Source organism: Oncorhynchus masou, chromosome 28 (genome assembly GCF_036934945.1).
Source record: "Oncorhynchus masou masou isolate Uvic2021 chromosome 28, UVic_Omas_1.1, whole genome shotgun sequence".
Taxonomy (NCBI): domain Eukaryota; kingdom Metazoa; phylum Chordata; class Actinopteri; order Salmoniformes; family Salmonidae; genus Oncorhynchus; species Oncorhynchus masou.
In genome coordinates this window covers 23511764-23521810 of record NC_088239.1, presented here as the reverse complement: position 1 = coordinate 23521810, position 10047 = coordinate 23511764, and the positions used below count along the sequence as shown (strand labels likewise).

General features: G+C 41.9%; 1 protein-coding gene across 2 annotated transcripts; it reads left to right on the top strand.

Annotated features, from left to right (window-relative positions):
- Nucleotides 1-12: 12 nt before the first annotated feature.
- On the top strand, nt 13-9872 carry LOC135517384 (all trans-polyprenyl-diphosphate synthase PDSS1-like). Of its 2 annotated transcripts, XM_064941621.1 has the most exons (11): nt 13-206; nt 1385-1440; nt 3145-3280; nt 3450-3580; nt 3986-4127; nt 4390-4501; nt 4825-4934; nt 5034-5114; nt 5236-5349; nt 7182-7262; nt 7489-9872. In XM_064941621.1, exons 1-11 carry the CDS (start codon nt 54-56, stop codon nt 7627-7629), a joined length of 1257 nt encoding a protein of 418 aa, XP_064797693.1. In that variant the 5' UTR covers nt 13-53; the 3' UTR covers nt 7630-9872. The 2 variants fall into 2 exon arrangements, with proteins under 2 accessions (XP_064797693.1, XP_064797694.1); XM_064941622.1 differs by lacking the exons at nt 13-206; nt 1385-1440; nt 3145-3280; nt 3450-3580 and adding an exon at nt 3734-3784.
- Nucleotides 9873-10047: the final 175 nt, after the last annotated feature.

Here is a 10047-nt window from a genome sequence, read left to right as displayed (position 1 = left end):
TTCCGCTTCCGGCGTCATATTGTGTAATATTTTCCAGCTATGTGTGGAGGAACATGGCGATACCGTGGAGGCACTGTTGGAGGTGGACTACAGGCGCTACGAGTACAAGTGTACTAGAAACCATATGCGGTTTTAATGGAAGGTCTGCTACGTTTGCTGCTTTGTCTTTGCGAGGAACGGGGGCCGTCGCTGGCTCGGGAAAGGAGGTAGGTAACGTGCGCCCGTGTCAGTGCCAAGATTTCGCCGGGCGGGAGTGCTGTCAACCCAATCAAGGTCAACCAGTATATAACACAGAATCTGCAAGCTGATCTTATTAATGAGTTGTAGCTTGACTGGTGTAGCTATATTGGGATTTAGTCCAGTTTAGTCCAGTTTATTCCAGTTGTTGTAGCGAACTAAAAACATATATATGTTATGAAGGACATTGGTTTTGTGTATATATAGTTACAGTAAAGATTGTTGCTATATGACAAGATGGTTTGGATTTCTAGCTAGCCATATCTTGCTGGTTTGTTATGCATTCTCAGTTTAGCTAAAGGTCAAGACAATTCATGTCATTGCAGGGCTACACTGTACCAAGCCTTGCACTTGATTTTTCTCACTGGCTTATCTCTTTTAGTTCAGAAGGGACACTAGGTTGTTGGGTTGGGCCGATGTATGATTAAATCTAATAATATCATGATATTTCACACTGGCGATATATCGTCATGGTGAAGACTATACTTTATTCCCCTCAAACTCAGCCAGCTCCACTTTTAGTTTTTTCGTCATTCCCATCTAACCAGGGACTGATTTAGACCTGGGACACCAGGTGGGTGGAATGAATTATCAGGTAGAACACATAACCAGCAGGTTCTGGACCTCGTAGGGTAAGAGTTGAATAACCCTGGTCAATTTGAAATTCACAAATAAACAATGTGCAGTTTTATAAGTTAGGCTGTATCAAATATGTTGAAAATGGAAGTGAATGACCTAAGCCTTGTTTTTTGGCCATACTAAGATTATTTAATAAGAACGCGACTGCAGTTTGTTTGCTTATTTACTATATAATAAAGTCTGGATTTATCTAGTCATTAACGGAGCAAAACGATTATATCGGATATTGCAACATTTGGAGTAGCTTATCATAGAGGTCTCCCCAAATATCACCCAATCCTACCATGTTGTTACTAGACAGAACTGTCAGTGGGTAGCCTACATTGCTTGGTCAAGAGTGTGGTTCAGAGCCTAGAATAACCTAAACTAGGCTACCTCACAATGACATCATGTCCTTAATAAGTAACTTGAGGAAAAGTTGTCAAATGCCCGCCTGACTAAAGGTTTGGCTACATGTGCTTAAGTTGTTGTGCTCAGGTTATTCATTTGTGACATTAATTTATTTCAGAGACTATTCTCCAGGCCTGAAGACACAACCTCAATAGGCAACTATATGCTGACAAGGTGAGTCTGAGATTGAAATATTATATGCAGTAATTTATATAGATAGAGAAATATGATATACAGTACCACTCAAATTTGGACACCTACTTATTCAAGGGTTTTTATTTATTTGGACTATTTTCTTCATTGTAGAGTAATAGTGAAGACATCAGAACGATGAAATGGAACATATGGAATCATGTAGTAACCAAAAAGTGATAAACAAATAAAATAAATGTATTCTTCAAAGTAGCCACCCTTTGCCTTGATGGCACCTTTGCCCACTCTTAGCATTCTCTCAACCAGCTTCATGAGGAATGTTTTTCAACAGTCTTGAAGGAGTTCCCACATATACTGAGCACTTGTTGGCTGCTTTTCCTTCACTCTGCAGTCCAACTCATCCCAAGCCATCTCAATTGGGTTGAGGTCGGGGTGATTGTAGAAGCCAGGTCATCTGATGACGCACTCATCACTCTCCTTCTTGATCATATAGCCCATACACAGCCTGGATTTGTGTTTTGAGTCATTGTCCTGTTGAAAAACAAATTATAGTCCAACTAAGCGCAAACCAGATGGGATGGTGTATCGCTGCAGAATACTGTGGTAACCATGCTGGTTAAGTGTGCCTTGAATTTTAAATAAATCACAGACACTGTCAGAAGCTAAGCACCATCACATCTCCTCCTTCATGCTTCACGGTGGGAGCCACACAAGCGGAAATCATCCGTTCACCTACTCTGCGTCTCAGACACGGCGGTTGAAACCAAAAATCTCAAATTTGGAATCATCAGACAAAAGGACAGATTTTGACCGGTCTAATGTCCATTGCTTGTGTTTCTTGGCCCAAGCAAGTCTCTTCTTATTGGTGTCCTTTAGTAGTGGTTTCTTTGCAGTAATTTGACCATGAAGGCCTAATTCACAAAGTCTCTGAACAGTTGATGTTGAGATGTGTCATATATATATATATATATCTCTCTCTTCCCTCTAAACATTACATATTTAGTGATGTGGGGAATAAAGTGTTCCTCCTCCCTCAATGTAACCTGACCGCGGCCCCCATTCCTCACTAATCCACAGCTCTCCATCCTTATCAGTGACTGCAACCATGTGATTGCCTTTCCTTTACTCAATACATTCCAAGCTTAACTGACTCCACCACATACATTCCTCCTACAGATAACCAGTAACTTCTGGTGTAGAAAGCAGACTGTGGCACTCTTCATTTCCATAGGATACCTGATGATTTTAACAATATTTCAAGTTTATAAGTCAGAACCCATCACTTGAACTCTGAAGCATTTATTTGGGCTGTAATCTGAGGTGCAGTTATTCTTATGAATTTATCTTCAGCAGCAGAGGTAACTCTGGGTCTTCCTTTCCTGTGGCGGTCCTCATGAGAGCCAGTTTCATCATGGCGCTTAATGGTTTTTGTGACTGCACTTGAAGAAACTTTTAAAGTTCTTGACATTTTCCGGATTGACTGACCTTCATGCCTTAAAGTAATGATGGACAGTCGTTTCGCTTTGCTTATTTGAGCTGTTCTTGCCATAATATGGACTTGGTCTTTTACCATGATTCCATATGTTTTATTTCATAGTTTTGAAGTCTTCACTATTATTCTACAATAAAGAAACCCCTGAATGAGTAGCTGCGTCCAAACTTTTGACTGGCATTGTATATAGATGTGATAATTGTTATATATACTTGTGCATATTTATTTTACAGTAGGCACAAATCAAGGTTGCTTTACCCCACACAAAAGCCTTGCTGCTGCAAAAGGATACACAGTGATGCCAAGTTGAAGGACCCGTTCACACTAGCCCAAAAAGACTTGAACCATTTGTATGATGATATTAAAAAGGTAAGTCGCCTGACTTGGTGTCATCATGTAGCATGGTCACAGTGGCGTGGGCTTCTTACTCCGTCTCATTTAGCTTCTATGCCCAGTTCAGACTACTGTGACTGGTTTTTAAAGTTGCGTAACCCCAATAAAGGTGATTTTCTTTTTTTTCTTTTTCTGTTCTTCACAGGAGCTTCTTGTGTCCAAATCAGAGCTGAAGTCCTTATGTGACTACTACTTTGACGGGAAGGGCAAGGCCTTCCGACCAATGATAGTGGTGCTGATGGCCCGGGCCTGCAATATTCACAGCAACAGAGACGGGTAAGATATTATCCTGGGTATAGTGCAGTTAACTAGGTAGGCAGTATGGATACTAGGTACATGCATACCTGGTAGTAAGTAGCCTAATGGTGTACAGGAGGCAGACTTGGGTGAGAAACTATGCTAATGAAATGTATCTATCTAGCACACACACCAGGAACCACTTGGCACAAGTGACTGGGGAGAATGCACATTTTTAGAAAGGTAAGATAGGCTGTACCCTTTGATTGCTGTTTATGACTTCATTGCCGGAGATGGATGTAGGCTATTACAGTTGAAATGAGTCATGCCCATGCTATTTCATTGCAATAACCATTTCATAAAAGTATTTATTCAGGCTGCCCTTATCAGGGATTGTCTATTGAACCAATAGGTGTGACTATGTAGTTCTGTCTGTCTGTGTAGAGATCTGCTCCCAGGTCAGCGGTCCATAGCTATGATCTCTGAAATGATCCACACTGCCAGCCTGGTCCACGATGATGTCATCGACGGCTCGGACAAGCGGAGGGGGAAGACCACCATCAGCGAAGTGTGGGGGGAGCGAAAGGTGAGCGGAGTCCCCCGACCTGGGTTTTGTCTGTTAGGAGTAGCCAGTCATGGTGTCATATTACACACTACACTAAGCTATTCAACTACAACATATGCAGTTCATGTTATTGAGGGAAATGGTCATATGAAATGGCCCAAGTAGTCTTGAAGAAAATGCTAACAACATTTGTAATGCGTCTTGTGATAAACTAATACACCCTAGTTGTGAGATCGTATGACTGTTTGGTTTTATTAATCATGTGTTCTCTTAACTCTCCCAGGCCATTTTAGCTGGAGATTTCATCCTCTCTGCAGCCTCCATGGCTCTGGCCCGTATCGGCAACAACACAGTGGTGTCAGTGCTGTCTCAGGTCATAGAGGATCTGGTGCGAGGTAAGGACCCAAACAAGTATGTTGCGCAGTATTGTTGTTGCGTTGCACAAGATATGCAGTCCGTTTCAGTTCAAACAGTTTATTTTTATCTGTTTCCTTGGCTGTTTCAGTTACTGTACACTTTACCAGAACTACACTTTACCAGAACTACACTTTGAGTTTTCTGTTTGCTAAACACCATTACTCGCCCTGTTACAGTTAAGACTGTTGTAATGCAACGCTTCTGATTTTGTAAGGGGTAATGGGTAATCAACGTTCAAGATTACCAAAGCATATAGGAAACACGGTCTCTGTTCACACTAACATATTTGTTGATGTTCCAGGGGAATTCATGCAGCTGGGCTCCAAGGAGAACGAGAGCGAGAGATTCAAGCACTACCTCGAGAAGAGCTTCAAGAAGACTGCCAGTCTTATAGCGAACAGTTGTAAAGCAGTATGTACGTTCTATCTCCACAATAATAACAGACTTCCATGAAGTCCTAGGGCAGAACTGAAAAGGTGTGTGTTGACTGGTTGTCATTTTCCATTCAAGGTATCTATTCTGGTGAACTCGGACCCAGAGGTACAGGAAATAGCCTTTCAGTACGGGAGGAACGTCGGCATCGCCTTTCAGGTACATTTCTGATATTTGCTTTTGCCTCTTGAATGGGTGTTGTATAATCTTTTAATTTGAAGTTATTAAAGTTGAATGAAGTTATTAAACTTGACTATAATGTTAATTCTGTGTGTCCTAGCTGGTGGATGATGTGCTGGACTTCACAGCATGCGCCAGCCAGCTAGGAAAGCCTTCGGCTACAGACCTTAAGCTGGGCCTGGCAACCGGACCAGTCTTATTTGCCTGTCAACAGGTGTGTTCTGTGTGTTTATTGTGAGAGTTGAACAGTCAACCTTTAGCTCCCCATATGGGAAATGAGTAACTCTTCTAGTTACTGTCCAACATAGCTATTTCTAGATTGAAACACAGTGACTGACTGGTATGTAATGTACAGTGCCTTGCGAAAGTATTCGGCCCCCTTGAACTTTGCGACCTTTTGCCACATTTCAGGCTTCAAACATAAAGATATAAAACTGTATTTTTTTGTGAAGAATCAACAACAAGTGGGACACAATCATGAAGTGTAACGACATTTATTGGATATTTCAAACTTTTTTAACAAATCAAAAACTGAAAAATTGGGCGTGCAAAATTATTCAGCCCCTTTACTTTCAGTGCAGCAAACTCTCTCCAGAAGTTCAGTGAGCATCTCTGAATGAGGATCTCTGAATGATCCAATGTTGACCTAAATGATAAATACAATCCACCTGTGTGTAATCAAGTCTCCGTATAAATGCACCTGCACTGTGATAGTCTCAGAGGTCCGTTAAAAGTGCAGAGAGCATCATGAAGAACAAGGAACACACCAGGCAGGTCCGAGATACTGTGAAGACGTTTAAAGCCGGATTTGGATACAAAAAGATTTCCCAAGCTTTAAACATCCCAAGGAGCACTGTGCAAGCGATAATATTGAAATGGAAGGAGTATCAGACCACTGCCAATCTACCAAGACCTGGCCGTCCCTCTAAACTTTCAGCTCATACAAGGAGAAGACTGATCAGAGATGCAGCCAAGAGGCCCATGATCACTCTGGATGAACTGCAGATATCTAAAGCTGAGGTGGGAGACTCTTTCCATAGTACAACAATCAGTCGTATATTGCACAAATCTGGACTTTATGGAAGAGTGGCAAGAAGAAAGCCATTTCTTAAAGATATCCATAAAAAGTGTTGTTTAAAGTTTGCCACAAGCCACCTGGGAGACACACCAAACATGTGGAAGAAGATGCTCTGGTCAGATGAAACGAAAATTGAACTTTTTGGCAACAATGCAAAACGTTATGTTTGGCGTAAAAGCAACACAGCTCATTACCCTGAACACACCATCCCCACTGTCAAACATGGTGGTGGCAGCATCATGGTTTGGGCCTGCTTTTCTTCAGCAGGGACAGGGAAGATGGTTAAAATTGATGGGAAGATAGATGGAGCCAAATACAGGACCATTCTGGAAGAGAACCTGATGGAGTCTGCAAAAGACCTGAGACTGGGACGGAGATTTGTCTTCCAACAAGACAATGATCCAAAACATAAAGCAAAATCTACAATGGAATGGTTCAAAAATAGACATATCCAGGTGTTAGAATGGCCAAGTCAAAGTCCAGACCTGAATCCAATCGAGAATCTGTGGAAAGAACTGAAAACCGCTGTTCACAAATGCTCGCCATCCAACCTCACTGAGCTTGAGCTGTTTTGCAAGGAGGAATGGGAAAAAAATGTCAGTCTCTCGATGTGCAAAACTGATAGACATACCCCAAGTGACTTACAGCTGTAATCGCAGCAAAAGGTGGCGCTACAAGTATTAACTTAAGGGGGCTGAATAATTTTGCACGCCCAATTTTTCAGTTTTTGATTTGTTAAAAAAGTTTGAAATATCCAATAAATGTCGTTCCACTTCATGATTGTGTCCCACTTGTTGTTGATTCTTCACAAAAAAATACAGTTTTATATCTTTATGTTTGAAGCCTGAAATGTGGCAAAAGGTCGCAAAGTTGAAGGGGGCCGAATACTTTCGCAAGGCACTGTATCTATGTAGGTATGTGCCTAACTGTGTAGTCTGTGACGGTAAAATACACTGTTTCCTCTTTAGTTTCCTGAGCTGCATGCTATGATTATGAGGCGGTTCAGCACCACTGGAGACGTGGATCGGGCCTGGCAGTATGTCCTGGAGGTAAGGCTGTTGATGAAGATGGAAGGACACATTTCTACCTTTTTTTGTGAGAATTGCGTGTTTTAAAAACAATCTGGAAATTCTATTGGTCCTACGGTTATGTTGTCTGCCTCTCCGTTGCTTAGTATTTGGGGTTTATACTGGGTTTCTGTAAAGCATTTTGTGACAACTGCTGATGTAAAAAGGGCTTCATAAAATACACCTGCCTGGTTTCTCCTTCCCTCAGAGTGATGGTGTGGATCAGACCAACTACCTGGCCCAGAGCTACTGCCGGGAGGCCATCCGGCAGATCAGCCTGCTCAGGCCCTCCCCGGAACGGGACGCCCTCATCAGGCTCACTGAGATGGTCCTCACCCGCGACAAGTGAGCTCCCACCCCAGGCTTCACTTCCTGTCCTGTGGAAGCCCCCACCCCTCCTCCCCATGGAGGGTTAGATGCCAGGATGATGATGATGATGAGGAGGGAAGGTGGTTAATGTATCATCAGTGACATTCCCAGTGGGTCCTGGTGGAGCATTGTTTATGCAGCTTTTTGTACATAACATAAGTTAAAGGTGGAACTAAACGGTGCATACACAGGTTCTTCAGGACTGACTTTTGAGTGAGATACACTGCTTCACATTACCCATGGCTTCTTTCTCTCCTCTGGAAAACCCTTAGGTCCTCACAGAAAAGAGTATATGTTATTGACACCAGTGGTTTTTAATGCTAGTCCTGTAGGACCCCTGCATCTACAGGTTTCTGAACCAACCCCCCCACCTATTCTTCAATTGAACTTCAACAAAGTGTTAAAATAGCATGTCAATGAGGCATGAACACAGACCTATATGCACAGGGACTCTCCAGGATCATTGTTGAAACATGATTTTGAGTGTATACAGGCTGTATTTGGTCATCAAAGGCAGTTGTTATTACACGTGATGCTTGAGGCGGGATGGACCCTGCAGAATCATTGTAATTCCATGATGAGTCAAGATGGAGTATCATTATTGTGTGTGTGGATCTGTATTAAGACCTTGCTCGAAGATCCGCCCGCAGTCCGCACCGTAACGGCCAAATGTCAAACGCTTGTCAGGGTGACTTGTCAATTGGAGAATGTTATATTGTAGGTATTTCCTGTCACAAGTGCTTAAAGGTTCCAAACAGTCATTCTGATTCCCATGTAACGCAGCCTTTTGAGTGACTAAAACATCACCCACAATATTTTAAAGTTTGAGAAATATTTTTTTTTCTTATGTCAAACTATCACCAGGAAGTCCGGAAAGATTGAGTCAGTGGGCAGGGAGCTAGTAGGCTGAGTGGGCGGGCGTTCCCAAGAACCGCCAATGTCAAGCAACATGGATGCATTGTTAGTGAGATTATCTCAATCAAATTTTCTGAACCACAAAAGGAACTCAAACAACATTGAAATTGCATGCAACGTCCAATCCTGTCATATATCAAATCATGGTTTCACTAATTATTTGTTTATCCTGTTTGTTACATTGATAGCTACAATGTAACCAATGTTGGCTATATAATTTAGTGAGCTATCCCAAATGGAATTGTCAGCACTGTTTATCACGCTAGCTAGTTCACCTTGAACAATTTCATGTGTTTACAAAACATTAGGAACTATTTTCCTAATATCGAATTGCAACCCCTTGTTGCCCTCAGAACAGCCTCAATTTGTCGGGGCATGGACTCTGCAAGGTTTCGAAAGAGTTACACAGGGATGTTGACTCGAATGCTTCCCACAGCTCTGTCAAGTTGACTGGGTGTCCTTTGGGTGGTATACCATTCTTGACACACACGGGTAACTGTTTGACCGTGAAAACCCCAGCAGAGTTGCCGTTCTTGACACACTCAAACCGCTGTGCCTGGCACCTACTACCATACCCCATTCAAAGACACATACATTTTTGTCTTGCCCATTCACCCTCTGAATGGCACACACCCAATCATTGTCTCGAGGCTTAAAAATCCTTCTTTAACCGGCCTCCTCCCCTTCCCCTACACTGATTTGAAGTGGATTTAACAGGTGACATCAGTAAGGGATCATAGTTTTCACCTGGTCAGTTTGTCAAGGAAAGAGGTGATCATAACGGTTTGTACTGTGAGACAATGTTCTTATCAATGATGTCAAGAAGTTATAAAATTTTTGTTTGGCATGTGTCTTAATGTAATGACATGACCACTGCATCTGAGTTGTGGGCAACCCATCCCCTTCTTTTGTTCCATCCTGGCTAAAGACAACTAGCTAACACCAGACACTTCATTAGGGTAGACCTCATTCTATTTGGCGACACGCTGCAGTCACATTTTTGCACCAGTGGACTAGCTACCGGTACTTAATTATTTTAGGTAAGAGAATAAGATGTTACCGTTGGTGTATTAAAATGAGGCTTTTTGTGATGTCACAAATCCCGCCTCTTAAGTGTTTGACATGGGGGAGAGGACCAGTAACTTTATGATCAATGTAGAAGCAGCATTCATTTTTTTATACTTTGATCTGGTTTCATCCAAATATCATGAAAAACTGATTTTTGACTGTTCGGGACCTTTAATAAACCCAGGCCTTAACATCCACAATGACTGTGTGCTCACATTAAATGTTATTTTTTAAAGTCAAGCTTTACCTTCGTTTTCATTCCCAATTACCACACCACTAGGTTGTACAATAGTTTATTATAAAAGACTGTACATTCATTTTTCAATGAACATATATATATACAAACTAAGGGCAGAGATGAGAGCTTTGATATATCTACCCATTGAGCTGGAACACTTATGTTGAATATAACAAA

Bases quoted from the DNA above. Each gene is read 5' to 3' on its own strand.
- LOC135517384 (XM_064941621.1), top strand. From the start codon at position 54: ATGGCGATACCGTGGAGGCACTGTTGGAGGTGGACTACAGGCGCTACG. The intron at 1,441-3,144 runs GTGAGTCTGAGA...TTTATTTTACAG, and splicing joins GGCAACTATATGCTGACAAG to TAGGCACAAATCAAGGTTGC. The intron at 5,115-5,235 runs GTACATTTCTGA...TGTGTGTCCTAG, and splicing joins ACGTCGGCATCGCCTTTCAG to CTGGTGGATGATGTGCTGGA.